Source organism: Antechinus flavipes, chromosome 6 (genome assembly GCF_016432865.1).
Source record: "Antechinus flavipes isolate AdamAnt ecotype Samford, QLD, Australia chromosome 6, AdamAnt_v2, whole genome shotgun sequence".
In the NCBI taxonomy this organism is placed as follows: domain Eukaryota; kingdom Metazoa; phylum Chordata; class Mammalia; order Dasyuromorphia; family Dasyuridae; genus Antechinus; species Antechinus flavipes.
In genome coordinates, this window is record NC_067403.1 from 254,596,053 (window position 1) to 254,623,547 (window position 27,495).

General features: G+C 57.9%; 1 protein-coding gene across 5 annotated transcripts in view; it reads left to right on the plus strand.

The window, feature by feature from the left end:
- Nucleotides 1-27,289, plus strand: part of MARK2 (microtubule affinity regulating kinase 2) — a 48,920-nt gene extending 21,631 nt beyond the window's left edge. Inside the window, exons 1-19 of one of the 5 annotated variants that reach the window (XM_051967359.1) lie at nucleotides 13,396-13,605; nucleotides 17,352-17,531; nucleotides 17,651-17,704; nucleotides 19,852-19,900; nucleotides 20,364-20,429; nucleotides 20,518-20,588; nucleotides 20,693-20,749; nucleotides 20,955-21,191; nucleotides 21,400-21,519; nucleotides 21,648-21,747; nucleotides 21,845-21,957; nucleotides 22,159-22,291; nucleotides 22,374-22,552; nucleotides 22,637-22,734; nucleotides 23,200-23,361; nucleotides 23,672-23,929; nucleotides 24,495-24,521; nucleotides 26,122-26,166; nucleotides 26,468-27,289. In XM_051967359.1, the coding sequence (XP_051823319.1) occupies nucleotides 17,397-17,531; nucleotides 17,651-17,704; nucleotides 19,852-19,900; nucleotides 20,364-20,429; nucleotides 20,518-20,588; nucleotides 20,693-20,749; nucleotides 20,955-21,191; nucleotides 21,400-21,519; nucleotides 21,648-21,747; nucleotides 21,845-21,957; nucleotides 22,159-22,291; nucleotides 22,374-22,552; nucleotides 22,637-22,734; nucleotides 23,200-23,361; nucleotides 23,672-23,929; nucleotides 24,495-24,521; nucleotides 26,122-26,166; nucleotides 26,468-26,828 (2,265 nt within the window). In that variant the 5' untranslated portion in view covers nucleotides 13,396-13,605; nucleotides 17,352-17,396 and the 3' untranslated portion in view covers nucleotides 26,829-27,289. Of the gene's footprint in view, nucleotides 1-13,395; nucleotides 13,606-17,351; nucleotides 17,532-17,650; nucleotides 17,705-19,851; nucleotides 19,901-20,363; nucleotides 20,430-20,517; nucleotides 20,589-20,692; nucleotides 20,750-20,954; nucleotides 21,192-21,399; nucleotides 21,520-21,647; nucleotides 21,748-21,844; nucleotides 21,958-22,158; nucleotides 22,292-22,373; nucleotides 22,553-22,636; nucleotides 22,735-23,199; nucleotides 23,362-23,671; nucleotides 23,930-24,494; nucleotides 24,522-26,121; nucleotides 26,167-26,467 lie in introns of those variants that run through there. The other 4 variants (XM_051967356.1, XM_051967360.1, XM_051967357.1 and 1 more) reach the window with 4 other exon arrangements.
- The last annotated feature ends 206 nt before the right edge of the window (nucleotides 27,290-27,495 follow it).

The window sequence follows — 27,495 nt, forward strand, 5'->3', positions numbered from 1 at the left end:
TGAAAAGGTGCTCCAAATCACTAGTGATCAGAAAAATGCAAATTAAGACAACTTTGAGGTACCACTACACACCTGTCAGACTGGCTAAGATGACCGGAAAAGATAATGATAAATGTTAGGAGAGGATGTGGGAAAACTGGGACATTGATACATTGTTGGTGGAATTATGAATGAATCTGGCCATTGTGGAGAGCAATCTGGAACTGTGCTCAGAAAGTTACCAAACTGTCCATACTTAGTGATCCAGCAGCGTTACTACTGGGCTTATATCCCAAAGAGATCTTAAAGGAGGGAAAGGGACCCACATGTGCAAAAATGTTTGTGGCAGCCTTGTTTGTGGTGGCCAGAAACTGGAAACCGAGTGGATGCCCAGCAGTTGGGAAATGACTAAATAAGTTAGGTATGTGATGTTATGGAATATTATTATTCTGTAAGAAATGACCAGCAGGATGATTTCAGAGAGGCCTGGAGTGATTTGCATGAACTGATGCTGAGTGAAATGAACAGAACCTGGTGATCACTGTACACGGCAACAGCAAGATTATATGACAATCATTTCTGATGCACATGGCAGTCTTCAACAGTGAGATGATTCAAACCAGTTCCACTTGTTCAGTGATGAAGAGAGCCATCTACACCCAGAGAGAGGACTGTGGGAACTGAATGTGGACCACAATATAGTATTCTCACACTCTCTTATTGTTTGCTTGCATTTTGTTTTCTCAGTTTTTTTTTTTTCCTCCTCGATCCGATTTTTCTTGTTCAGCAAAATAACTATAAATATGTATACATATATTGGATTTAACATATTTCACATGTATTGGATTACCTACTATCTAGGGGAAGAGGTGGGGGGAAGGAGGGGAAAATTTGGAACAAAAAGTTTTGCAAGTGTCAAAGTTGAAAAATTACCCATGTACATGTTTTGTAAATAGAAAGCTTTAATAAAAAAGAAGAAGAAGAAGAAGAAGACAGAGAGAACGAGAGAGACAGAGACAGACAAACAGATACACATAGATTCAGATGCTCCCATTGGAGCCGTCCTGAGAAGCAAGCAAGGGTGCTCATTTGGTGAACCTGCAGAGCAGATGACCAGCACAGGGTGGGTGATGGTCTTGGTTTCCTCATTCATCTGTAAAACAAGCGGGTGAGTGATTGCTGAGGTCCCTTTTAACTCAGAATCTTGGGACTGCCAAGATAGATGCTTCTATCCTGACCCCTGAGCCCCAACGGGCATTTCTTAAAAACCCAGAATTCTCTAGTTAGAATCATTGCCCCGCTGGATATGTTAGTCAAGCCTTTGGAATCTGTACCAATTGTAGGTTACTTGCTAATTTTGTGATTTCTTCTGTTTTTCAAATGACATTTCATTTTTATTTTTAATCAACAAAAATTATTTTCTCTTTATATCTTCCCCCATTGGGGAAAAAAGGAAAGGAAATCAGTATGTCCAGTCACATAAACCAGATTCCCTCCTGCTCCCACCAAGGCCTTTTCTTCCGACTCTTCTGCCTTGGCATTGTTTATCCTGGTTTATTTTGGGGTCTATAAGTGGACGTCAAGGTCAGCATGTACACTGGTGGCCAAAGAGCTGCTGTTTTAAGGTTTGCAAAGCTTTTTGCCCACACTGTCTCCTGTAAAGGAGGGACTCTTGTTCCCATTTCACAAAAGAGGAGAGGAAATGCCCAGAGTCATGCTTTTGGGAAGTTTGGGACTGCCCAGGACTCACCCCTCTCCAAAGGCCTGACTTCCAGTTCTGATCTTTGACCAGTGATAGAACCTTTCGGAATCCAGGTTCTTCTTGTGTCAAATGGAAATAATGACGCTCCTGCCCTGACCTCAGAGGGTGGCTGCGAAGAAAGGATTCGGAAACTGCCAAGTTAGGGGTGGGAATGGCCTGCCACAGCCTGCGCCCCCATCCTTCTTATTTCCTGCTGTCCCCTGTAGAATGGAAGCTCTGCTACCTTGTATCTGGCACCTTGTCTGCCTAGTGCTAGGCACACAGTGAGTGCTTAATAAATGCCTTTGACTTGATTTGAGGAGTCAAATATGACCAGAAGCCATTGCTTTGCTCCACTCCACTCCCTCACCCATCTTTTCCTAGGCTCCGCCCCTCACTTAGGGTCATGGCTTGGTATCCCATTCTGGTGAGAGCCCCAGATGCTGCCCATGGTCCATGGGAAAAAAGGAAGAATGAGGAAAGGGAGGGAAACCTGTCTCTTTCCTACTGCCCTCTTCTGTCAGCTTTGTGACCCCCACTTCTCCTGACCCCCGGTTCCCTGTCCCAGACCTCCAGCTGTACTTGACTCTCCCTCCCCAGACTCTGAAGCTGACTCATGTCCCTGGCCACCACTCCTCTCCCTCTTGCTGCCATTTGGAACTTGGGGATTTCCTCATAAAAATAAAAAAAAAAGACAGATTTTAAAAATTAGGGTTAGGGTTAGGGTTGAAACACCAAAGCAAGGAGACTCGTTTCCCCTGGCACTAGCTGACCTCTCTCTGAGCCTGAGTTTGCCCCCCTGGAGGGTTAACAGCCCCTCCCTTGCAGGGTGGGACCCTAGAGCCTTTTGCCAGCCCTCAGTCCCACAAGCCTGAGGGATTCTTGCTGAGCTGTTCAATGGTTGCTGTTGTCTTGGCGTGACATGAATTTCAGGCTACATCCTCCAATCTCTTCCTCAAGCAATAAACCTTGGCTTGCAACAAAGATTTTAAAGGAGAAAGAGTTAAAAAGCTCGGCCGAAGCCACCAACCCAGTGACTTTGCCCTGACAGAAACTAGAGAATCCCAGAGACCCTTGCCACCCCTGTGGTGCCCCAAGGAAAGTGGGTGTCTTGGAGGTAGTGGCAGGCAGGGGGAGCCTTGAGCTGGGTCTGCCCTTCACTTGCACTAGCTCCCCAAAGGCTCTCTGGGCTCCTTTGACTTGTTCGGGGTTGCCTTTCTCCAGTGCGTTTGTGGGTGCTGCCGGTGCCCTTCTCCGCTTGATGGGCACCAGTTTCTGGCACTTGGCTGGCACACAGAGTGCTCTGGCCACCGCTCGTGTGTCTGGGGAGCTGTTCTTCCTCTCTTCGGCCTCCTTGGACTTTGTGCTTAGAAGTGGACCACAAACTTTGTTTCCATGGGAAAGTACACTTAGACTGCGAATGTTTGAGTTGGATGCAGCTCCGTGAGTAGCAAGGCAGTTCTCTTGTGGCTGCCGGGAGCCAGATGAGCCGGTACCGGTAGGTTCCAAATGGTATTGGCACCTGGCGAATCGGAGCTTTTCTTGTTGCGGAGACACCTGGGCCCGGCTTGGAGGAGAGGCCTTGGACGGCATGCCCACTGTCCTTTACCAACCTTTATTTCGAGTTTGTCCAGCTTGGCAGAGCTTCACCGGCCTTGGTGCTCTTAGCAGAGCCTTAGAGAGCCCTAGGCCTCAGTTATCGACAAGCAGGCAAGTGCTTCCTGTGTCCCAGACTAGAGTTACTGCGTGAGGGACATCCAGTGATGGAGGGATTCCCTCAAGTCTTTGGAAAGGCGAGCAGCTCACTGATCCGGGGTCCCATCCCCTTGGGAACGAGTTTGGAAGCCAAGCATGCTCCTCACCTGGACCACCTAGCCCAGATAGACTCGTTCTAGAGCCTTCTTTTTCTGTGTGAAACTGAACATGTTCTCTCGGTTTTTTGGTTTTCACTCCCTACAATTCCCTCTCTTCTTCCCAGAAAATAAGAAAGAACAACTAGCTGCCCCCCTTATATGCAATGTCCATCCCTGCAGTTCCCCCCAGACCCCTTCCTGGAGGCCCCGCTCTGTTCCTTCGCTGTGTGTGATTGATGCTTTGAGTTCACTTCATCTCCTTGGCTTTAGCTCATAGGAGCCCTCTCTTACTTCTCTCCGGGGCCACAGAGCCTTGGATCTGGAACGAGGACGTCCTGAAGTCAAATCCGGCTCCTCATGGCTTCCGGACTGGCCCCTCAACCTCTGTCTGCTTCAGTTTCCTCAGCTGTCCAATGAGAATAGTAATAGCATCTGACGCCCAGGATTGTTGCAAGGATCAGATGTGATAATGTTTGCAAAGCACTTTGCAAACCTTACATTTCATCATTTTTAGCTATGTCTCACTCTTCGGTGACCCCATTTTTGAAGGTTTTCTTGGCAGATATACTGGAGTTGCCATTTCTTTCTCCATTTTGTTTTATAACTGAGGTAAACAGGGTGACTTGCCCAAGATCACATAGAGTAAGTGCCTGAGACCAGACTCAGGGTCTTGTGACTCCTGACCTGGTGCCCTATACACCTCCCCCCCTTTCACACACCTCTCCATCTAGACAAATGGTAGCTATTATTCATGTAATGAGTTACTTATTATTTAGCATATCAGACCCTTAAGAAATAGCGGATGTCCCAAAGTCTTAGTGGAGTTTTAAACCGTTAAAGATTAAATGTGTCCCCAAACCTAATAGCTGATCCACAAATTTTCCCTTGACCGTTCCCTTTCGTTTTCCAGCAGCAATAATTTTGTTCTTGCAGAAACTTCCAAATCCTGTATTACTGAACATTTTCAGGTAGATTTTTTTTTTTTTTTTTTTACAATTTCCTCTGTCCTTTGTTTGATTAACAGTTCACCCCTTTGATACAAAGAATTCTTAAAAGATTTGCAAAGTATTCACAATCACTTGAAAGAATACTATAAATCACTAATAATAAGGAAAAATACAAATCAAAGCCATCCTGTGGTTCCACCTCATACCTGCAAATCGGCAAAATGACCGAAAAAGTGACCCCAGTAAATGTCGGAGGGGTTGTGAAATGATAGTCATTTTGGAATTATGCAAATCTAACAAAATGTCCCTATTTTTTGACCCAGAGACTTCATTTACTGAGTTCGTACCCAAAGGAAACCACTTTTTGTGTTAGCAAAGATTTAGAAATAGTAGATGCTCATTGATTTGGAGAATGGCAGAACAACTTATGGTCCATGAACGTAGTGGGATATTTTTGTGCTTAAAGAAATGATGAAAGTGATGAATATAGAAAAGAATGGAAAGATCTATATTAATTGATACAGAGTTAAATCAGCAGAACCAACAATACAATATACACAGTAACGTCAACAGTGGCAACAGAAACGATGATATACCCCAAATCAAAAATGAATGTGATAGAACGAGTAAGATTAGCAGGACTTGAATGAAAATAAATGAGGGAATGCCTCAGGAATTGTGCAAATTTGTGTATTTTTTCATTTTATTAGTTATGCTAGGTTTTCTCCTTTTTATTTCCTTTTTTTTCTTCTTTAAAAATATTATTTGTTATGTGAGATGGCTCTCAGACTATATACTGGGGAAAACTAGGAGAATGTAATTTTTTTTTTAATTATAAAAATCTTTTTAAAATAATTTTCTTCAGCAGCCATAACTTGTAATATATCTTTTCTAATATTTTTATGTATGCTCTTCAGTATTCTGATCACTTATCTATTTTTGAGTTTAAGATTTATAGTATAAGATGTTATTCTAAACTATATCTCTGCCAGACTGCTTTCCATTTTCCCCTGAAATTTTTGTCAAATGGGGAGTTTTTTCTAAATAAATTTTTCTTGAAGGGTCAGGGTTGTTGATAGTGTAGAATGCCTTCTGCTTTTCTTTTCTTTTTGTTCTACCGAATTGTTTTTCTATTGTTTTAAACTAATAGCAAATGGTTTGATAACTACTGTTTTAAAATACAGTTTGAAGTTTGGAAGTACTATTCTTTTTGTCTCCAGATTTTTTTAAATTTTGTAAAGTGTGTCATTGGTAGTTTGTTTGGTACAACCATGAAGTAGTAAATTAATTTCTATAGTATTTTTATTATGTTGGCATAGCCCAATCATGAACATTGACTATTCTTCTGATTAAGTTGTTCTTTATAGAGTTTTTTGGAATTTTGTCTATAGAGATATTGAGTTTGCTTTGATGGGTGGTTGTTGGTACGTTATACATTCTGTAATAATTTTGAATGTGTTTCTCATTCTGTTTTTCTTTCCTAGATTTTGTTATTTCTACATAAAAATGTCTTTGATTTTTCGGGTTTGTTGTGGGATCTGCTACTTTATCAAAGCTGTTGTCTAAGTTAACTTCTCGCTAGGTTTTCCATTCAGATATGTCATCATCTTGGAAATTCTTCATCCATTTGGTCAATCCTGTGTGTATGGTTGGGCCAGACTCTTTTTGAGGACGCTTTGGATGTTACGGCATCTGATTCCCAAAGTTTATTTCAGCATTTCCATTTTTATTGGTTGCATTGTAGAGCAAAGCTTCTGGAATTGTAGGCAATAGCTCTCCATGATGGTGAGCTGCAGGGTCCTGGGTTTCCACCAGCCTCACTGTGAAACATGTGTACCCTCTCTTGGCTTTCGGGACCTTTTTGTTGTATGGAGAAGACAAAACCCCAGACCTGTCAATGTAAGGTGCATTGTGGATTTTGCCTCTTAGGCCATAAAGTCTGATGAAATTTTAATTGTTACTTAAATTGAGTAGTTATAAGAATGTGTAGGTGGGCATGGGGGACTATCCTGCCATTAGTAACTTTAATTAGCATCTTTTTTCCTCCTAAGGCAATTGGGGTTAAGTGACCTGCCCAGGGTCCCACAGCCAGTAATGTTAAGTGTCTGAGGCTAGATTTGAACTCAGGTCCTCCTGACTTCAGGGCTGTTGCTCTACCCACTGCGCCACCTTGCTGCCCTAATCAGCATCTTTTAGGAAAAGCAGACTCCCTTGTGCTGATCTTGACCTTGTCTGAAGAGCTGAGCATTTGCCTTTTTTTTCTCCTTCCTCATGAGGGACCCCAGAGAAGGAAAAAGCATTAGAGACGGTTCCTACCTTGTGACAGACGAGGAGGCCCAGGGGCACTGTCTTACTCCCCAGCCCTAAAAGAATTGTGGGAGGAGCCGTGAGTAGGACCCGGTGATGCTGGTGTCCACTTAGTCGAATGCCTTGGCTGCTCTCAGCCAGCACTCTGAAGGCTGCTTGGGGAATGTTCAGCCAGAGGGTTAAATCTGCACCCAGGTGGAAAGACTGTTTCAGAAATGCTGAGATTTTTTTAAGAGCCTGTGTTTCTTTTTTACTTTGTGTTGGCAAAAACCCCAGGAGGAGCCTGGAGATTCTGGGAGGAGATGATTATGCTGGGTGAGTCAACTGAGCTCCCCAGCTGCTGTTTTTAGTTCCTCTGCCTTTGGGTAAGAAAAGGCTCTCTGCTGGGGGGTGGGGAGAGCAGGGGAGTGCTGGCTTATCCAGCTGGACAGGAGGCAGGTGGAGGGGCTGGGGGGAGGGAGTGCCTGTGGGCCTTAGGGCAGCTTGATGTGGACAAGGTCTTGGGATCAGAGCATTCATGCCCACAAGAAACAGCAAGGCAGATTCTCAGCGTGTGGAAGGATGAGAAATATCTGTCCCGCTTCTTATTTCTTCGATGAGTTATTGTCTTTTCAGACTCTTTTCAGAGTCGCTGTGCGTTGGGAGGGGGGATGCAGGCTGGTGGGTCGCACCGCAGCAGAGCATTGGGAGATGCTCTCATGGAATGGAAGGACCTGGTGTTGTCAGAGACAACAGGTGACATGAGGAGAAGCTGGGGGCCAGAGCTTAGTGACAAGGGGGAGCCCCCAGAGCCAGCGCCTTTCCAGTCCTCCAGATGCTCGCCATGAGCTCACGTGATCCTGGGGATCCCAGGAACAGACAGGAAGCACATCTTAGTTCCCCTTTTCCCACTTACCCCCCAATAACTGCCCCTCGAAACAAACACCTTCCCTGTCTCTCCCTGGGAATCAGCTTGGGACTCCTCGAGTGCCGCTCCTGCTGCTGGAATCCTGCTCTTGTCTTTCCATGGATGCACGGGCGCTCCGGGCCCTCAGAGTGGGGGACCCCAAGACTCCCTCTACTCCCTTTCCTCTCTGAATAAAGAAAATAAGGCTTATACTGTCCCTGCTTCACAATGGGTCTGACATTGTCCTTTTCCTTATTTAAAAGGTCATGTTTTAGTTCTCATCTCCTCCCCCACCCCCCAGCTTCTGTCCCAGAACGTGTGTATCAGATATATATATATAGCCAGATGTTTAGTTATAGGGATCATGGAACACAAACTCTGTTTGATTTTAGTGACTATAAATTGTTTTTGTCTTCTGCCGATTTTGCTTTAGATGAAAACTTTAAAGGATCCTCGGGAGGATAGATAGGTTGGATAGGCATGAAGGAACTGAGAGAGGGTTGCCAGGGTGAAATGAAGACTTGGGAAGGGGGGTGAGGGGTCTTTCCTTTAATAGGGCCTCTGCAGGATTGTCCAGCGTTCCCTTATAAAAAGAATCCAGAATCATAAGCAAGAAAGCCCGACCGAGAAGGTGGCTCCAGCCAGCCCGTAACACGTTGCGGTCAAATTTGGGACCAGTCATGTTTTGGTAGTGGTGGCTGGTGCAGCCCGCTTCCTTGGGGCATGATGGATAAATTTTATGGGTAAATTAACCAAGACGAATTTTAGCTTTACCGTTGGGTCCAAACCACTCCTAGCTATAAGTGAGGCAGCCGTGTGGTACCCACCGAAACGACGGAGTAAAATCACTTTGGGATTTAGTGTTACATCCCTGTGTTGCCTGCAGAGAGCAGCGGCCCGGGCCTCTGAGAGTTAGCCCAGACGGCCTCAGAGGGGCCGAGGCCGGGCCTCCCCATCCCACCGGGCCTCTGCGCAGGACTGCCTAAGTAGCAGCCGCTCTTGGTGCTTTGTCACTTTTGATCCCGTGATCTTGAATAATGGCCATTGGTGTTTGTGTAGCAACAACTTCTGCTTATATCCACTGGCCACCTGTTGGTGTCTCCTGTTGACCATTTGTGGGACTGATGGAAAGTTCTCTCAGATGCTTGGAAGTCTTCAATGGCCCCCCAGCTCTCAGATGGCCTCTTCATGGGCTGCTGTCCTGGGTCCTGAGGAGATCTTGGTTAGGACCAGCTGCCTTCCAAGCAGCATTGCTGAGTGAAGGAGGCTCGTGCTGAGAGGGAGAGCGTGGCTGGAGTCTGGGAGAGCTGGAAGCAGGTGTCCCCCGGGGGTAGCCCCCGCAAGCCGCTGTCCATGCTTCCGTTGAAGATCTCCAAGGAGGACCTTCTGCAGCAGCCCGCTAGGCTTGGGGATCTTTGTTCCGAGCTGCTTTCTGATGTCAGCCTCAACATTGTCACTGCAGTTCCTCCCCAGAGCTCCCACTTCTGCCCTCCGGGGCCAGGCAGCCTGAGCCTTGGCCCCTTTCCTGATGACAGTGTTCAGACTTCTACACATTTTGTCTGGGCTGAAAGTCCCCAGGTCCTTCCGCTGTTCTCCTGTGGGGTAAACTCAGGGCCCTTCCCTAGCCTGGCAGCCTCCTTCAGATCATGCTTCAGATATAGTCAGACCAGGCCAGAGGAGAGCCAGGAGACCTCCTGCATTTGCTGGGCTCCAGGGGCTTCTTCTGGTTTCCAGCAGCAAAGACCAAAAGCTCCTCAGGGACACTGGCTTCTGGGCTCAGTCCTTGGCCCAGGGCTTTGCGTGGAGCCCAGCATACAGAAAGCTCTTAAGAAATGCTGATGGACTGATTGCAGTATTGCTCTTTTGGCCCCATCTTCCCTTGTTACAGAGCTTCTGTGCCCTCACCGAACCGGTCCTTCCCTGTTTTATCCTCCAGAGGAGCCGTGCTGGAGCTTGGGGCTGAGTGATCTAGGGCCAGATCTGGCTCTGACACTTGGGGACCTGCATGGCTATCTGCCTGCTCTCCTCATTTGTAAGATAAGGGAAAGCCCCCTGGGCTTTTAAGAACCAGATGGGGGGGTGCGTACGTGGATGGGCTTTGTGGATGTTGCATCTACCCCTTTCTCTCCTGGCTCTACTGCTGTGCGTCCGGGTGCTCCCTTTGAGGAAAGACCATCTGGGGGGGCAGCTCCAAAGATGAAGGCCCTTGGGGTCTTCCTGTATCAGTGAAGCAGGATGGTCATCAGGGAGAAAAGGGCCTGGTGTGCTGTGCTCCACCATCGGGCCGAGGCCACGGACACATATGAAGCGCCATCTGTGTGCGCTCCACGCTCCGTTCTCAAGTCCGGGGTCAGCCTGGACCTCTTCGTGGTTGGGTCCAGTGATCTCTTCCCAACTCATGCCCTTCTTGACCTGACTGCAGCCTTTGGCGCTCCCCCTTGCCCTTGTTCTTCTCCCTGTCAGCGTGTGGAACACCAGACCCGTGACCTCTCCTCCGTCTCCTCTGTTAGCTCTTCATTCGGGCCATGTCTGACCCGGGGCTGTCTCACAGGGAGTGACCGTGGCCGGCCGCCTCGCCGTCCCTGCCGACCTCCAAGCTCACCCCGCTGTCTTGCCTTTCAGACATCTAGAACCAGACGTCCCGTAGATCCCCGAAACTCAACATTCATCTTCCCCCTTCCAGACTTCCTTATCGCCGTCAAAGACACCGCCATCCTTCCGTCCTTCTGGCGTGAAACATAGTCGTCTCCATGACTCTCTCCCCACTCACTGCAGTCAGCCCTCGCCTCTGGCCACAGGGACTTTCCTCAAGTTGGATGTCCGAGCTTGTCACCTCCCCGCCGGGCAAACACCAGTGGTTCCCTGTGGCCTTGGACATCAAATGCAAAACCCTCTGTTCGGGGTTCCAGGACCCTCCTGCCTTCCCACTCTTCTCATGCCTCGCTCCCCAAATTGTCCTTTTCAGCCCAGTGACCCTGGCTTCCTGGCCGCTGGGTCCCACAGCCTGGAGCACTCTCCCTTCTCCTCTCCACCTCCTGTTAAGTCCCAGCTAAATCCCACCTTCTCCAGGAAGACTTTGCTAGTCCTTGTTGGTTCCGGTGCCTTCTCTCTGGCTCTCTTGCTCTTGTGCACACCTCGTCCATACGCGGCGCTTACGTTTGTTCTCCCTTGTTGCCCCGGGGGTCCCTTTAAGGGCAGGTGGTCTTTTTCATTTCTTTGTGGCCCGGCTCCTAGCAGAGTCAGTGCCTGGGACCTGAGGTGCTTGATGACGCTGATTGATTGATGCAGATTCAAAAGATGTCAAAGCTCGGTGCCCGTCCCCCTGGAGTTCAGTCTGGCAGGGAGACCCCACTCTGTGCCACCAAACTGTGGGCGGGGTGAGATGGGGTCAGCAGCGGAGGAAAGGTGGGTGTCAGTGGGAAAGGGTGGAGGTGGCTTCTGAGCCCTCGGGCCTGGGGGACAGAGAGCAAGGTGGCGAGACGTCTGCAAGTGGGACAGCCAGGAGGCCTGTGTCCATCAGGAAGCCGGAAGGATGAGGGTGGGCTTCCTTTCCAGCACAGTGGGGGGGAGGAGCTGAGAGACAGAATCCAGGTTCACCCCCAGAGTCTGCTCTGGTCACCGGCTCCCCCAAACCAGGGGGCTTCTCGGTCCTCACACACCAGGCAAGGAACCGCAGCCGAGACCTGGCAGAGACTCAGATGAGAAATTGGGCGCCTGAGGGGGCAGATGACTTGGCCAACGTGTCACGGTGATGGTTAAGCTTTGCCAACCCCAGGGTTACCTTCGCTTCCAGGAGTCTGCTCGCCAACCCCCCTTCTCCCAGCGTGCGGGCTCTGCTCTAATGTGAAGGAACTTGTTAGTTGCCATGGCTACAGTATCCCACTAGTGCAGGAAAGCAGGCGAGGGGCTGCCTCTGAGTGTGTGCGCTGCTTGCGAGCGTGCACCGGCCTGCACTCCCCTTGCTCCACGGGCTGCTCTTGTGCCCCCTTTGCCTAAGAGGAGAGAGTTCAAGAACCAAGTCAGGGAAGGAGGGGTCAAGGTACACTGCCCAGCCTCGGCCAAAGTTTCCCATCTGCCTGTTGTTCTCCTCTCACCTCCTCCCCTTGCCAGCAGCTGGGAGGGGGCCTCCTTGCTCCCTTTCGCGTTTGTCAGTCCCGTTCCCCCCCTCCGCCCCCGACTCCGCCTGGAAGTGAAGAAGGCCCCAGAGCTGGCAGCTCCTCCCAGGGCCGGAGCCGGCCTCCATTCACACCGGCTTCAGGTGCTTCTGCTCCCAGACAGGGCGTCTGGAGCTTCGAGGTGACTCCTCAGGCCCCCACACACATGCAGTCCGAGCCGGGCCTTGGATGTGCCTCTGGCTCCGGAGGCTGCAGGTGCTGGGGCTGGCCTTGGGCCTGTTCCCTGATGTCAGGGTCACTTCTTCTCCCCTCACCTTCCCCACTTGGCCTTGGCTTTTGTCCAGACTTCTGGGGCTGCAGCAGGGCCTGGGAGTTGTCCCCACGTCCCCCTGCAGTCATGAGGAGCCTCACGAATGCTAAAAGCAGAAAAGGAAAGAGCGACCCTCAGAGGAAGGCCCTCTGGTTTCTAGCACAGAACTTGGGGGGACGTCAGCTTTGCCGCGGCCGGAGGCGGGGCCCACAGCAGGCCCATGCCCATCCCTGCACCGTTTGGGGGGCTGCAGGTCAGATCGGGCCGCTTTCAGAGGTCCCCATGTGGTGATGGCCAGGGGAGAGGGGAGTCCGAGGGGGCTGGCTCCCTGGGGATACGGAGGCCCGAACAGGCTCGCAGTAAAGAGGAGTTTAGACTGGACCTGCCGGGGGAACGGGCAGGGAAGCGACCTTCCCCTGGCTCAGCCCTTTCTTTCCCCCACTTGTTGGCCACCGGGCTTGGGGCCGTTCCCTTGCCTTTCTCTCAGCTGGTGGGGTTGGAGTTGGGGGGGCTGCCTGAACTCTTCCCCCCTCCCCCCCTCCCCCGCTGCGTTCTTCACTGTGCAGCGCCCAGAACACCCAGACCAGCCAGGGGCCCAAAGCCTTGGGCGCCTGCCGCAGACCAAACAGGAAAGCCCTGGGGATTAGGAGAAAGTTCCTTGGAGCATTTTTTCTGGCTGCCTCGCTTGTATAGACAGGGAAACAAGTGTGAGCCATGGGGGGGGGGGGAAGAAGGGGGGTAAGGGGGGACTTCTGGGAAGAGGAGCCTCTGGCTGGGGGGGGGGGCTGTGCAGGAGGCCTGGGCTGAAGGGCCCCCTCCCCCCAGTGTGCACTCTTGGGCCCTGGTTATCTGTGAGATGCTGACAGTCTGGTCTCCTGTGATTGAAACCTGTGATGTGGCCTCCCTTTCTCCTGCAGGCCGCGCCCCAGGGGGCCGGGCCCACCTGCCGGGGAGATAAGGACTTGCTGATGGGCCTGGCTGGCTCCGCCATCTGCACTCCCTGCGACTCACCTTAGGAGGGTGGGGCCACCCACTTCCTGGGGGGAGGGGGAGGGAGCAGGAAGTTGCTCTAAGTCCTCCTCTCTCTCCCTCCCTCCCTCCCTTCTCCCCTCATCGCCCGCCCCTTTCCTCCCACCTGGCTCCTTGTGAAGTTCCCTGGGACTCCACTTCCTGGCCGCTGGGGCTCCTGGGAAAAGCCTCCCTGGGCCCGGGGCCTCCCCCTGCCGAGCCCGGCTCCCGGCTAGCGCTGGTTTCGGTTGCGACACCGGTTCAGTGGCGGCCGAGCAGCCTGGCTGCCTCATCACTTTCTGCCGAGGAGGCGGTGGAAGGTGCTGCCGAGCGGCTCCCGAGCCCCCACCCTGGGCCGGGCCGCGGGCTCTGTACTTTGCCCTCGCCGCCTGACAGGTTCTCCTGGGCCCTGCTGAATGGAAGTCGCCGTGCTCCGGGCCTGCCCCTTCCTCAGACCGGGTAGGTTCCCCTCTCCCCAGCCCGGGCCTGTGAGAATCCAGGTTTTGGGCAGGTGCCGGAGAGCTGGGGGGCGTTCTGGGGTGGGAAGAGCCGCGGGGACCACTTAGTGATTGAGGTAGGAGGAGGGCCGATTCCCGGGGCCTCGCCCCTCCTGTCAGAGCTCGGGCGTGGGGGCGCCCAGACAGGTCACCGGCCCAGAAACACCGAGAAAGGGGAAGGATCAGTGACCCACCCCCGTCCCACTAGGGTTCGTTGCCTGGAAAGGAGCCCCTTGGGAGAGTCCGCCTCCCCCCTCGCAGCCTCCTCTCTGGCCGGAGGGCGCCCCCAGCCTCCTGCCGGTCCCTCTGCCCCCGCTGGTCCCCCCGACACCGCGGGCGAGCCCTTCCCATAGTAGCCCAGGTGAAGCTTCCACCATTAGGAAGGGGCGCTGCCCGCCTGAGTCAGGGCCTGGCCTCCTAGGGTGGAGTTGTCTTCCGGGCCAGCCTGGCACCCTGCCTGGAAGGAGGTTTGGGATCCCAGGCTCAGAGTCCCTTCTCCCTTCTCTCTCCGGCTCAGTCCTGCTCCCGAGCGCTTCGGCCGCTGCTTCTGCCGTGGGAGCCCACGGTCTCCCTTCTCGCTGACCGCCGGCTTCGGAGCGGGCTCCACTCCATAGAGGTTTCCCAAGAGCTCCCGGCCCAAGCCCTCCCCGACGGTGGCTGGAAGGAACCATTTTTGGTCTCTCTCCCACTCCCAAAGAGTTAAACAAAACCCCAGTTCTTTTCTGGAAAGCGGAGGGTGGCTGGGGCAGCGAGAGGGCCCTGCCAGCCTCCTTCTCCCCCGAGGTCATTCAGGGTCCAGTTCCTTCATTGGGCTGGTGACTTCCCAAGGCAGTGCCTGGGCCCGCCTTAGAGTCCCTTCTCCTCCGGGCCACTTCGCCGATGCTTTCTCCCAGCCTGTCCCCGGGCTGGGCTTCAGGCGGAACCTGAGGGTGGGAGCCCTGGCCGGGAGGGGACACTCTTGGAAACTAGGACCCTCCCCCCTCCAGAGACCCCGGTGGGGTTTTGGGATCAGCAGCCAGGGCTCAGCCCCCCCAGAGCTCACTCTTCCCCAGGGGCTAACTCAGGGGCTTGAGGGCCAGTGCCGCGATTAAGGTTAGAGTGACTGGAGGGTCTGCTTGCTGTGGCCTCAAGGAACAAGGGCTGGAAACCTGGAGTAGAGCAGGGGCCAGCGGGGACCTTCAGACCTCAGAGGGGCTGAGCCCACAGGAGAGGAGGGGGCCGTGCTCCCCATGCCCTCCGCGCTCCTGCGGTCACTGGTTCCCTCTGGGACGTGCTGCTGCTCTCTCACCCTTGGTGTGCCGGGCACCCTTGGACTAGCAGGCCTCCCAGGAGCACCCGGGGCTGGCTCCCTGCCTTCTGGGGGGGCCGTCGTTGTTTGGGGGGGTTTCCTTGGGTTAGGGAGGGCGAAGCGCTTATCTCTAAGAAGTCGCAAGTAAGTCCTGTTGGCCTGGAGACGGCCCCTTCCCTCTCCCCAGCTCTGTCTGAGCTAGGACTTTGTTCCCATTCCTCCTTCTGGAAGAGGAGGTGAAGTGAGAGGGAGCGCGGACCTGGCCACTGTCTCTTGGAGACTTGTAGGTGCCTTCGAGTGGCCTGGGGCACTGGGGGAGAGACTTGCCCCCGGCAAAGCCTTCTTCCCCCTTTCCCTGTCCTGGTGCCCTGAAGTACCTGGAGACTTCCAGGGCCCTCCCGGAGCCAGGAGCCGGCCCGGCCTTCGCTTATGCGCGCCCCAGACCCAGGTTCTGGCCGCTGATCCTGCTGGGCAGGGAGCCCTCCTTGGGTCTGTCCGTTCACTGAATAAATATTAATGGGACACTCATCTTGGACACAGAATTGAGCTCCCCTCCCTGGAACTTGTGGAGTCCGGAGGAAGGGGAGCCCTGGGATTGATTGGCCAGAGAAAGCTTCATGGCTGGGGAGGGGGGCGGGTTCTTAGCAAAGGGGTTTGCCATTTCTTGCTCAGGCTTCTCTTACAGATGAGAAGGGAGCACAAACAGGGTCACTCACACTTGTAAGGGTCTAAGGCTGGATTTGAACTCTGGGGACTCCAGCCCCAGCCCCTATTCACTGTGCCGTCTAGTTGTCCCAACAACATTTAAGGGCAGTCAAATTTCCCAATGAGAAATGTTAATCAAGAATTTGGCAAAACATGACGTTTTCCTCCAAGGCTAGTTTAAGCTGTTAGGTGCCTAAGATGGGGGGGAAGGGGGAGGGGGCATGCCCGATCCGTTCTGAGGAAGCGAGAGGAAACCAGCTCACAAGTTGATAACCAGAAAGATGGTCCAGCTGCCTCGGGAGGCAGTCCTGCCCCAGGGAGGGACGCTGGTCCCTCAGCCATCTGCCAGGGCTGGGGTCTCAGCTTAGCTCCGAGTGGGAAAGCAAAGCAGTCCCTCAGGATTGTGGTGGCTCAGGCGCTTCTGTCACGTCCAACTCTCTGTCACCCCGTTTGGGGTTTTTCTGAAAGACCCTGGAGGGCTTTGCACTCCCTCCTCTAGCTCATTTTTCATTTGAGGAAACTGAGGCAAAAAGAAACTTGTCCAGGGCCACACAGCTAGTGCATGTCTGAGGCTGGATTTGAACTCAGGATGAGGCGTCTGGCTGCCTCTCACTCGGATGGTGACTCGTATTCTACTTGAACAGGCGCTTGCTTGGTTAAATTTGTCCAGGTTGGGTCAATAAGAGTTTTCTATTTTGAAAGCCCTTTGGGCCACAGATAGGCCCCCAGCCCCCCCCCCCCCCGTCCGTTTTCTGAGCCTCCAAACTCCATCTTTGCAGGCAGGGACGGCATGTGAAAGAACCCACAGGCCCCGACCCCTCTAACTTTCTTAACTTGCCCCAGTTCTCCGTTACCCGTCATGCAAAGGGAGCCCCAGATTGGCCTCCAGGAAGGAGCCGAGACCAACGTTGGGGGCTTCCAAATCGTCCCAAAGCAAGGCTCCATCCCACTGCTCCAGCCCCTTTCCGTTCCTGGTCCTTCCGATCCTTGGTTTCATAGAAGTCACAGGATCCCAGATTTTAGAGCTGGGGGGCCTGAGGGACACCCCCCAGCTTGGCCAGCCCACCTCCTTTTTCTAATGAGAGAATTGGCCGAGCGGTTCAGCGGCTGCCCAAGGGGCAGCCTTCCTGCTTTCAGCCCCTCCACTCCCAGGGCCTAGACACTGGTCCCGGGGCAGCAGGGAGCTGGGGAAAATGACCCCTGCCCTCCGAGGGGCTTCCTGATGGGGTCTGCCCAGGCCTGGGCCCCCTCGGGCTCATCTCTGGAGCAGTGTCCGAAGAACTGCCCACTGATGTGAGACCCAGAGCTTTCTGCGTCTCTGTGGGAGCGCCTTACCCTGCTCGGGCTGCTCAGTCACATTTAGCAAGTGCTTAATGAAGCTCCTACTGTGTGCTCTCAGGGAGCCTGAGGTTGGAGGGCGCCTGACACATCCTAGGCCCCAGGTGGCGCTCCCAGGCCTGAAGGAGGGGGCGCAGGACTTGAGGGGGAAGCACAAGCGCTCGGCCTCTTTGCAGGATTGTAGGAGGGAGCCATTGGAGGGTCCGGGGGGGGGGGGGGCGGTGCCGCCAAGGGAGAGGAGCGGGAGCGGGGCGGAGCCGAGGGCCCTCCGGGAGGCCAGTCCGGGGTGGGACAGAGCGCCGAGGGCCCGGGCCTTTGGCCCCTGGTTCTCCTGGGGCTGAGCACGGCTCTGACCGGATCCTGCCTCCTCCTTGCAGCCGGCCCTCGGACACCTGGACGCCAAGCCCAGCAGTAAGGCCAACATGCTCCGTGGCCGCAACTCGGCCACCTCTGCTGACGAGCAGCCGCACATCGGCAACTACCGGCTCCTCAAGACCATCGGCAAGGGCAACTTTGCCAAAGTGAAGCTGGCCCGGCACGTCCTGACTGGCAAGGAGGTGAGCGGGGGGCCGGGGGGGAGGGGGCCGGGCACCGGGCGGTCTGTGCCCGCTCTCCGGGGGGCGGCCCCCTCTGGGCTCTGCCCTTGGGCCACAGCACCTTCTCTCCTTCCCTTCAGGTGGCGGTGAAGATCATCGACAAGACCCAGCTCAATTCCTCCAGCCTCCAGAAGGTAAGTGAGCGGCCCCCTCCCAGCCCCCCCCCAGTCTAGGGCACCCCGAGCTCTAGTTCACGGCCAGTGCCTCACACGAGGGGGGGGGGCAGGTTCTGTGAGGCCCCCTGGAAATGGTTGACGCTGTTTCCGTGACAACCACCGCCCAGGGACTGAGCAGGGCTAGGTAGGGAGTGACTCGACAGTTGGATTTAGAAGCTAGACTGGGCCAGATGGAGTCTTTCCCTCGTGGGCTTCCCGCCGCCTGTGAGGGGTCGCGGGGCCTTGCTGACCCTGGCCGGGGCATTTGGTTCCTCCCCGCCCTGCAGTTGGCTCGGGGGGCGTCCTTCGCCACCGGGGAGAGCCCCAGGCAGATTGTCGCGATTTTGGCTCCAGAAACTGAGAAGCTGCTGGGAAGGAGAGGGGGAGCCAGCTTTTTATTTGCAGAAGGGAGAAGCTTGCCAGTAGCTGGTTGTCGTAGCAACAGTAGAAGTGGGAACTCTCTCTTCTGGGCCTTGGCAGGGGGGAGGGAGGCTCTGCGTCTGCCTGGTCTGGGGAGCCCGTTTTCCAAGCCCCCAAAACGCACCCCCTTGGGTCTGCTCCACTGGCACCGGGTCCATTCCTGGGCTGCGGGCTTGGACCGATCTAGGGGAAGGCAAGGGGTCCCGAGCTGACAGTCGGGGCCAGTGAAGTTGCAGGATTGCCAGGGCTGGGGACAAGGCCAGGGAGTCAGGGAGAGGGCGCTTTTTGGGAACGGTCTCCCTGACCCACTGGGAGCCAGAACCAGGAAAGGGGACTGGCTCTGCTTGAGCCCCAGAATGGTGACCGCCCTCCCAGGGTTTTCCAGCCTCCCTGCTTTGGGCTTTCTGAGGAAAGAGTGAGGAATAGAAGGGCTGCAGCCCCTCACCCCCACCCCCCGAAATCGAAGCTGGTGTGGTTGTGGCCGTAACCCTTCAAAAAAGTGTGGGCCGCCATTTTGTGACCCCTCAGGAGGCCAAGTGGTTTGACCTCCCAGTGTGCCAGTTAAATGGCTTTTCAGCTCGTTTGTGTGTGTGGGTTTTTTAACCAAGGCCAGTCTGAGTGTAGACTTACATCATTCTGGTGAACCTTGGGGCCCGAGGAGGACGCCCCTCCCCCAGCAGGAGGGGCTGCAGCCCCTCCCTCCCTCCCAGAGGACTCTCACTTTGGGCCTTTTCTGGTCTGAGTCAGGTCCGGAAGGCCTGGTGACCGTCCCCGGGAACCTGGCCTGGCTCTCGGATTCTGGGCCCTTCTGGCCACCAGGGACAGGTCCCCATTGCTGCCGAGTTCTTGCCCGAGGTTTGAGCTCCATTCGGCCGCCGGAGGAGCGGGGGAAGCACAGAGGGAGGCCATGTTGGAGGCGGGCGCCCTGCTCAAAAATAAGCAGGCCTGGCTTGGGGGGCTTGAGGCCTTCCTGCTGCTTAGAGCAAGGGGAGCCTGGGTCCCCAGAACTGGCCCGGCCTGCACTTCTTTCTCACGGAGGTAGATGGCTTTCGGGGCCCCCGTTTTTGTTTCACCGAGAGAGCGTGAGTGTGTGCAGGTGGATTTAATTAAAATTGGCACCAGCTAAATATAGGAGCAGCTTCTTCCAACCAGACCAGGGCTCTGCTTGTCAGGGAATGCCAGGAGCGGCGAGGCACGAGGAGAGAAAAGCCGGGGGCTTCCCATCCTGGGGGGCTCTTTTCCACCCCCTGCCCCCGGCCGGTGGTCACTTAGTCAGAGTCATATGTGGGAGGGAGCTGGGAGCCTTTGGGGCTCTGCTCTGGCTCTCCTCCCTCACCCTGACCCTTCTCTCCATCCTCTCTCCCCTTCCCTCTCCACCTCCTTCACACCCACACACTCACTCTCTCTCTCTCCCTCTATCTCTCCCTCTCTTTCCCTTTCTCCCCGCCCCCCCCCCATTGGAACCCCGTACAGCTGCCCGCATTGGGTTGGGCTGCGTCCGAGAGGGGACGGGGTGGCCCTCATTCCTCTGGTAAAGGCAGGTTTTGCCCGCTTTTCTGCCATCCAGCTTTGGGCCCCAGTGCCGAGTGGCAGATACTGCCTGTCTTTTGTTCCTTGTTGTTTTTTGAGTTGGGGGGGGGGGGGGGCAGGGTGGAGCAGAAGGTCACAAGCGGAGTCAGGGTGACCCTCGGCATTTTATTTTCCAGCTGTTCCGGGAAGTAAGAATAATGAAGGTTTTGAATCATCCCAACATAGGTGAGAGCAGGCTCGAGGCCTGTCTCCTCCCCAGCGGTCCCGTTCTCCGAAAGTTCGTCTTTGGGGGGGGGGCGGGGAGGCTGGGCTTGGGGAGAGCGCGCTTTGCTCGCAGCCCCGTGAGTGGCTGCAGGGAGAGGTCACTGACTTCACTTGACAGACAAGGGGACGGAGCCACAGACCTGTAAATGCTCCCTCAGGAGCTCCGGGACTCCCCAGTCGTGGGGTCTGCCTCCCAGTCAGGACAGAGGCCGGGGGGCGCTGGGGAGAGGGCTGGACCCCCCTTCTGCTGGCCCGTCTACCTCGGGAGCTTGTGGCAAAGGCCCTTTGTCAGCCTTGAAAGCACCTTGTGAATGTGAGGGGCCCTGAGGGGGGGGGGGCTTTCCGGGGTGTCGGCCACACGAGGGCCTGGCTGTGCGGATGCGGCTCTTGGAGGCCCACGGCCCGCGCTGTCCCTTTCTTGCAGTTAAATTATTTGAAGTGATTGAGACGGAGAAGACCCTTTATCTTGTGATGGAGTACGCCAGCGGAGGTGAGTGAGTCCGCCCCGTCCCTCGTGCCCTCCGCCCGCCCGAGCCCCCGAGCTCTCCCATGACCTTTCTTGCCCCTGTCCCCTCCAGGAGAGGTGTTTGATTACCTGGTGGCTCATGGGAGGATGAAGGAAAAAGAGGCTCGAGCAAAGTTCCGACAGGTGGGTCCCCGGCCCCTTGGTGCAGGCTTGGTCGTGGGGCGCTGCCCCCCCTTCCCACTTGCAGGCCCTCCGCGCCCCCGCCCTCACCCTCTCTCCCCTTGCAGATCGTGTCGGCCGTCCAGTACTGTCACCAGAAGTTCATCGTGCACAGAGACCTGAAGGTGAGTGTCCCCGGCGGGGCCGGGCCCGTCCCTCTGGCTCCCTGGGAGGCGACCGGGAGACTCGGCCCCTTGGCAGCGGAGAGGGCGCCCCCGTGTGCCAGGCTCTGCCCTTCCCTGGCCCTCCCGGTCACTTGGGGAAAGGCCCCCTGGGGACCCCTCCCCCCCCGCCCCTCTGGGCTGCCCGAGGCCTCTCCCTCCCTCCCAGGCAGAAAACCTGCTCCTGGACGCCGACATGAACATTAAGATCGCCGACTTCGGCTTCAGTAACGAGTTCACCTTTGGCACCAAGCTGGACACGTTCTGCGGCAGCCCCCCCTACGCGGCCCCCGAGCTCTTCCAGGGCAAGAAGTACGACGGGCCCGAGGTGGACGTCTGGAGCCTCGGGGTCATCCTCTACACGCTGGTCAGCGGCTCCCTGCCTTTTGACGGCCAGAACCTCAAGGTGGGGCAAGGTGCAGGCACGAACCATCCCTGTGGTCCTTCCTCCTCGGGCCTCGGGCAGCCCGGGGCCCCCCAGGAGCCGCCCCGCTTCCTCCGTCCCTTCCCAAGGAGTGTGGGGGCTGGGGAGGGGCCTGCCGGGGAGGAGGGGGCGCCTTCTGCATCAGTGCCAGGGAAGGGCTGAAGGCCCTGAGCCCCAGCTTCCCTTGTAGGAGCTTCGGGAGCGGGTGCTGCGGGGGAAGTACCGGATCCCGTTCTACATGTCCACGGACTGCGAGAACCTGCTCAAGAAGTTCCTCATTCTCAACCCCAGCAAGAGGGGCACGTTGGAGGTGAGGGGGCGCCGCGAGGGCCACCACAGGGTGGGGGGAGGGCAAGGGCCACGGGGGGGGGGGGGGCACGAGAGCCACTGCCATTGTGTGCTCTCACCCCTACCCTTGTTTCCCGCTTTTATCCTCAGCAAATCATGAAAGACCGATGGATGAATGTGGGGCACGAGGAGGACGAGCTGAAGCCATATGTGGAGCCGCTGCCAGATTACAAGGACCCTCGGCGGACAGGTGAGGGCCCTCGGGAAGGGGCGGGCTCGGGGGAGGGGGGACGGGCAGCCACGGGGCCGGGGACCTCACGGGCCGCTGCTGTTTGTGCTGCCCCCAGAGCTGATGGTCTCCATGGGGTACACGCGGGAGGAGATCCAGGACTCCCTGGTGGGCCAGAAGTACAACGAGGTCATGGCCACCTACCTGCTCCTGGGCTACAAGAGCTCGGAGGTGAGTGGGCCCGGACCCCCAAGGAGCAGCCGGGCAGCTCCTGCCCTTCCCCCTCACCGTACAGACACGCACGCGCCCCTGATGGAGCCCCTCCTGGCCCGGCTGCTTTGCTCCGTCCCGGGGATCCCGGGAGGCGGCTCCCCCGCGGCCCCTCTGGTCACGTGCCCGCCCCCCGCCCCGGGCGCTCTGCTTGGCTTACAGCTGGAGGGTGAGACGATCACGCTGAAGCCGCGGCCGTCGGCAGAACTGACCAACAGCAGCGCCCCCTCCCCGTCCCACAAGGTACAGCGCAGCGTCTCTGCCAACCCCAAGCAGCGGCGCTTCAGCGATCAGGGTGAGTGCTCGGAGGCGCCCGGGGCGGGGGCGGGGGGCCCTCTCTACACCCTCCTCACCCCCTGCCCCTGCTCTGCCCCCAGCTGGTCCTGCCATCCCCACCTCCAACTCCTACTCGAAGAAGACACAGAGTAACAACGCTGAGAACAAGCGGCCCGAGGAGGAGCGAGAGTCCGGGCGGAAGGCCAGCAGCACCGCCAAGGTGCCCGCCAGCCCCCTGCCCGGCCTCGAGCGGAAGAAGACCACCCCCAGCCCCTCCACGGTGAGCCCCCTCCCCCGTCCCCCTCCTGCTCCTCCCGCCCGTGCCAGGGCCCCAGCGCTCACCCCTCCCCCCTGTGCCCCACAGAACAGCGTGCTCTCCACCAGCACCAACAGGAGCCGGAACTCCCCGCTACTGGAGCGGGCCAGCCTGGGGCAGAGCTCCGTCCAGAACGGCAAGGACAGGTGAGCGCGCCCGGGCCCTTCCCCCTCAGCCTCTGCTTTCTCGCCCTCGCTCCTCATCCCCGAGGCTTTGGCTGCCCGCTCTCCCCGGAGGGGTCTGGAGCCCGGAGGCCGGGGTGGCCGTCTGGGGGAAGGACCCTTGGCTTGGGGATTTGGCTTTGATGGGCTGCCTGGGGCGACCTGAGTCCCTTTGGTTCCCTTTAGTCGAGGGCACCTCACCAGGGAGGTCCAGGTGCTCCAGCTGCGCGCATCCCATGGGGGGTCCCGCAAGGGTGCTGCTCCTCCGCCCGCCGTCCTCAGCCTTCGCGCTCCTCCTTTGACCCCCAACCCCGGCTCGTGCCCCTCTGCTGCCCCCGTGCCCTCTGCCATCCCTTTGCTCTCCTTGCTCTGCTCTGAGCCGGGCCTTGGGCCGCCGCCGCCGCTCCCCCTAACCAACCTTGCGCATCTCGGCCGCTTTTTGTCTCCTAGCCTAACCATGCCGGGCTCCCGGGCCTCCACGGCCTCTGCCTCCGCCGCTGTCTCTGCGGCCCGGCCCCGCCAGCACCAGAAGTCCATGTCGGCCTCCGTGCACCCCAACAAGGCCTCGGGGCTGCCCCCGACAGACAATAACTGTGAGGTGCCCAGGCCCAGGCAAGTGCGCTGGGGCTGCTCCTCCTGGGGCGGGAGCTAGAGGGGCTCAGCCCCCCTCGCAGGTGAAGCCGGGGGTCAGAGGAGGGATTGGGGCAGCCTCCCCCCCACCCTGAGCCCCTCGGGCTTCAGCTCAGCAGGTGCTCCGGCCGCCCGTGCCCGCGACCCCCCCTCCCGAGCCCCGGCTGCTCCCTCTTCCTCCCCGTTGCCCTCGGTTTTTCCCCTTTGCGATGGCTGCTTCTGTGCCGCGGGTCTTGCGGAAGGGGTCCCGGCACGAGGGCCCCCGACCCTGACCCTCCTCGTCTCCCTGCAGTACCGCTCCCCAGAGGGTCCCCGTGGCCTCCCCTTCCGCCCACAACATCAGCAGCAGCGGGGGAGCCCCCGAACGGACCAACTTCCCCCGCGGGGTGTCGAGCAGAAGCACCTTCCACGCCGGGCAGCTGCGCCAGGTGCGGGATCAGCAGAACCTGCCCTACGGGGTCACCCCTGCCTCCCCTTCTGGCCACAGCCAGGGCCGAAGGGGCGCCTCCGGCAACCTCTTCAGCAAGTTCACTTCCAAGTTTGTTCGCAGGTGAGCGGGGGCCGGGGCTGCCACGCTGCAGGGGCGGAGGGCCTGGGGGTACCCTATGTCTCCCCCCTCCCCCCGCTCCCCAACCCCCTTCTCCCTCTCACACGCTCCTCAGTCCCAGCCCAAAGCAGATGGCCAAGGCCGCCTCCTCCCCAGGAGTGTGAACTGGGATGCTAAAATAAAAGCCCCCTCTTCTCTCCTGAGTTCCCATGGAAACTTGTCTCCCGGTGACGCAGCTGCAGAATGGAGGCGAAGGCGCCGGGGCCGGAGAGCTGGGCCTTCTGGCCTCTGGGCTCAGCTGGTTTGGAGACTTCCTTTCCCAGAGCCACGCGGGGCCCGGGCGGTCCTGCCGCTCCCCTCCCTCCCTGCAGCGGGCGCCCCCGGGGCGGGCGGCCTGGCCCCGGGCACCTCGCCTCGCTGAGTGGCTTTCCCTAGCCGAGCAGGCACCTGGTTCACAAGGGCCTCCTCCCTTCCCGCTTATCCACACACCGTCTTGTTGTTGGTTTTTTTATTTTATTTCTTTTTTTATTTTGTCTTTTTTGTTTTGTTTTGTTTTGTTTTTTTTTAGAAATCTGTCTTTCAGGTTTGCCAGAAGGTAGGCGTTGAGCCCGCTGTGTGTGTCTGTGCCCTGTCCTGTCTCTGTCACTAAGCCCCCTGTCCCGGCTCCTCCCCTCTGCCGCCCGCTAACGGAGTCTGTGTGGCCTCTGGCTCCCAGCAGACATCTTAAAGGGGGGCCGCCCCCCCCCGGCACCGCACCCGGCGGACCTTGGGGAGAAGGAGGCCCGAGAAGGCTCCTGGGGGGCCGTCGGGCCGGGCCTCGCAGCCCTCCCCCTCCCCCTCTTCTGGAGGGTTAAGGACGGCGTGACCCCACAGGGGGCCCGGGAGGGAGGTGGGTGGAGCTGTGTGACCTTTGGCTCGGGCCCATTCAGGGAATGTCACAGGAAGGTTCGGCGGTGGCCCCGGGGCCTGGAAGTGACCCCGACTTCCCAGGAGCTGGGAAAGGCACCGGGGCAGGGCGCTTTGCCCAACCCATACATCTGCTGGGTACCCACGTGGGCAGGCTTCTGGGGAGAGGGGCTTGGGCAGAGGGCCTGCCTCCCCTTTAAGATTGTCTTGCCCTCACTGTCCCAGGCTCTGGGGCCCAGGTGGCTGCTTCCTCTCCCCCCAACCCTGTGTGCATGCGAGGGGCCGGGGGCTTTCCCCATTCATCTCGGAGCTGCCCCCCCCCAGCTCCCTGGTTTCCCAGAAGGGGCAGAGCCCCAGCTCCCCCTGCCCTCTTTGTGGTGACTCTGGGACAGGGGCTGGGCCGGGTGCTCGGCCTGCTCAGAGGGAGAGGTTGGGGGTGTCAGCAGCGCCCCCTCCTGTTCGGCAGGTCTCATCACAGGGGGCAGCCCCAGCCCGCCTCCACCTTGGCAGCTCCTCAGGGCCCCCCAAACACCAGGGAAGGGCAGAGCCCCAAGGGATCGGCCACAGGGCTGGAAGGGGCAAAGCCTGAGTTTATGGCCCCTCCCCCCTCCCTGGGCATGGACCGTTATCCTTGGCCCAGCCCCTGAGAGGAGGGGGAACCCTAAGATCTCAGGAGGTCAAGGGGCTTCCTCGGAAGCTGGCTCACCCTGGTGCGGGCCCTGGGGAGGAGAGGAGGGGCTTTCGCTCCCTGTGTGAGGACCCCTTCCCTCAGGCCTCCCCTGCCCAAGACCCCTGTTCTCTGCCCTCCCCCCTCTGGGTGTGTTTGCGTGCTGTTTGTGTGTGTCTTTGTGTTCCCCCACGTGCCTCCTCCCCTCCCCCCGCAGAGAAGCCGCTCAGCGGGGCCAGAACCCCGAGGCTGTGGGCACCCCGGGGAGGGCTCAGCAGCGCGCGGCCCAGGGGCCCCAGGCTGCCCGGCGGGGAGGGAGGATTCTCGGGGAGCCTCCCGCTCCCCTCTCCCATCTCTGCCGGCCGACACTCAGGGCCCTTCACGCAGATCCTCAGACACCCCCGGCGTCGGCGGGCAGACGGACCCGGGTGTCTGCTAGATTGGGGAGCCCGGGTGGGAGTGAGCAGCGTCGGGCCGGCTCCCCTCCTTGGGGCGGGGGCCCCGGCATGCTGGGCCCGGTCCCACCAAACGGTGGCGCCTCCCCCTTCTCTCCCCCCACCTTGGGTCTGGCAGCGGCGGAAGGAGACCCCGAACTAAACTCTCCCTCGCTCTGTTTTTTGAGGAACCCGAATGAGCCCGAAAGCAAAGACCGAGTGGAAACCCTCAGGTGAGAGAGAGCCAGCTGTGAGCCCCCAGCCGGTCAGAGGGCGCAGCCCCTCCCGACGCCCGACCTCCTCCTGCTCTCCTCCTGCCGCCACTTGGTGCCCCTCCCCCCCACCTGCAGCCCCCTCGGCCCAGGCCCTAGAACCGGAGGCTCCCCGACCCATCTCGTGGGCCTCGGCGCGCTCTCGGGAGCCGCCCCTCCTCCCCCCCCGCCCGCCGCGCTCCCCAGGCCGGCCCGCAGGTCTCCCCTCCCCGCCCCCTCCCCGAGCAGGCGCCCGGGCCTAACGCCCCGCTCTCGCCCGCAGACCTCACCTGGTGGGCGGCGGGGGCAGCGACAAGGACAAGGACGAGAACCGGGAGGCGAAGCCGCGCTCCCTGCGCTTCACCTGGAGCATGAAGACCACCAGCTCCATGGAGCCCAACGAGATGATGCGGGAGATCCGGAAGGTGCTGGACGCTAACAACTGCCAGTGCGAGCTGCAGGAGAAGTTCATGCTGCTGTGCATGCACGGGACGCCGGGCCACGAGACCTTCGTGCAGTGGGAGATGGAGGTCTGCAAGCTGCCCCGGCTCTCCCTCAACGGCGTGCGCTTCAAGCGCATCTCGGGCACCTCCATGGCCTTTAAGAACATCGCCTCCAAGATTGCCAACGAGCTCAAGCTTTAACAGGCTGCCGGGGGGCCGCGCCAGCCACCGCGGCGCCCCCACCCCAGGACCAGCGCGGGCGCCGGCGCGCCCCCTCCCTTCTCGGTGTGTTTCTCCGCGTCTGGGGGGGAGGGAGCGTCGCTCCCCCCACCCCATGACCCCCCGACGTGAAACGAGGAATGTAGGGGGTCGTGGGGGCGGGGAACCCCAGGTACTGCGGTTGCACAGAGTATTTCGCCGAAACCAAGAATTTTTTTATTACCAAAAAAAAAAAAAAATGCACCGGACACCTCCCCGCCCTTCTCCTGGGGTGGCTGAGACTGGATCCATGGCCTTTCCTCGCCTGGGAATCGCTCACGGCCGGACGACCCTCTTCCCAGAGAGAGGAGGGGGCGCGCCCCCACGCTCCAGCCCCGGCCACGCGGGGGCTGCCCTGCCTTGCATCTTCTCCTAAATAAACCACCAGGGGTTGCCTTCCTAGACTCAGGCCCCTAGCATTGAGTGCCCATAGTCAGGACTGGGGGCGGGGGGGGCTGTTGGTGCTTGGGCAAGGGAAGAGATGGTTCTGGGCCGAGGAGGGGGAGGGGGGTCTACTTTTGGTGCCATTTCCTCCTGTTCACCCCCCCACCCCCCCTTTGCTGGGCATTTACTTTCCACAAGCTGCTGTTGGGGGGAGGGGGGCAGCCTT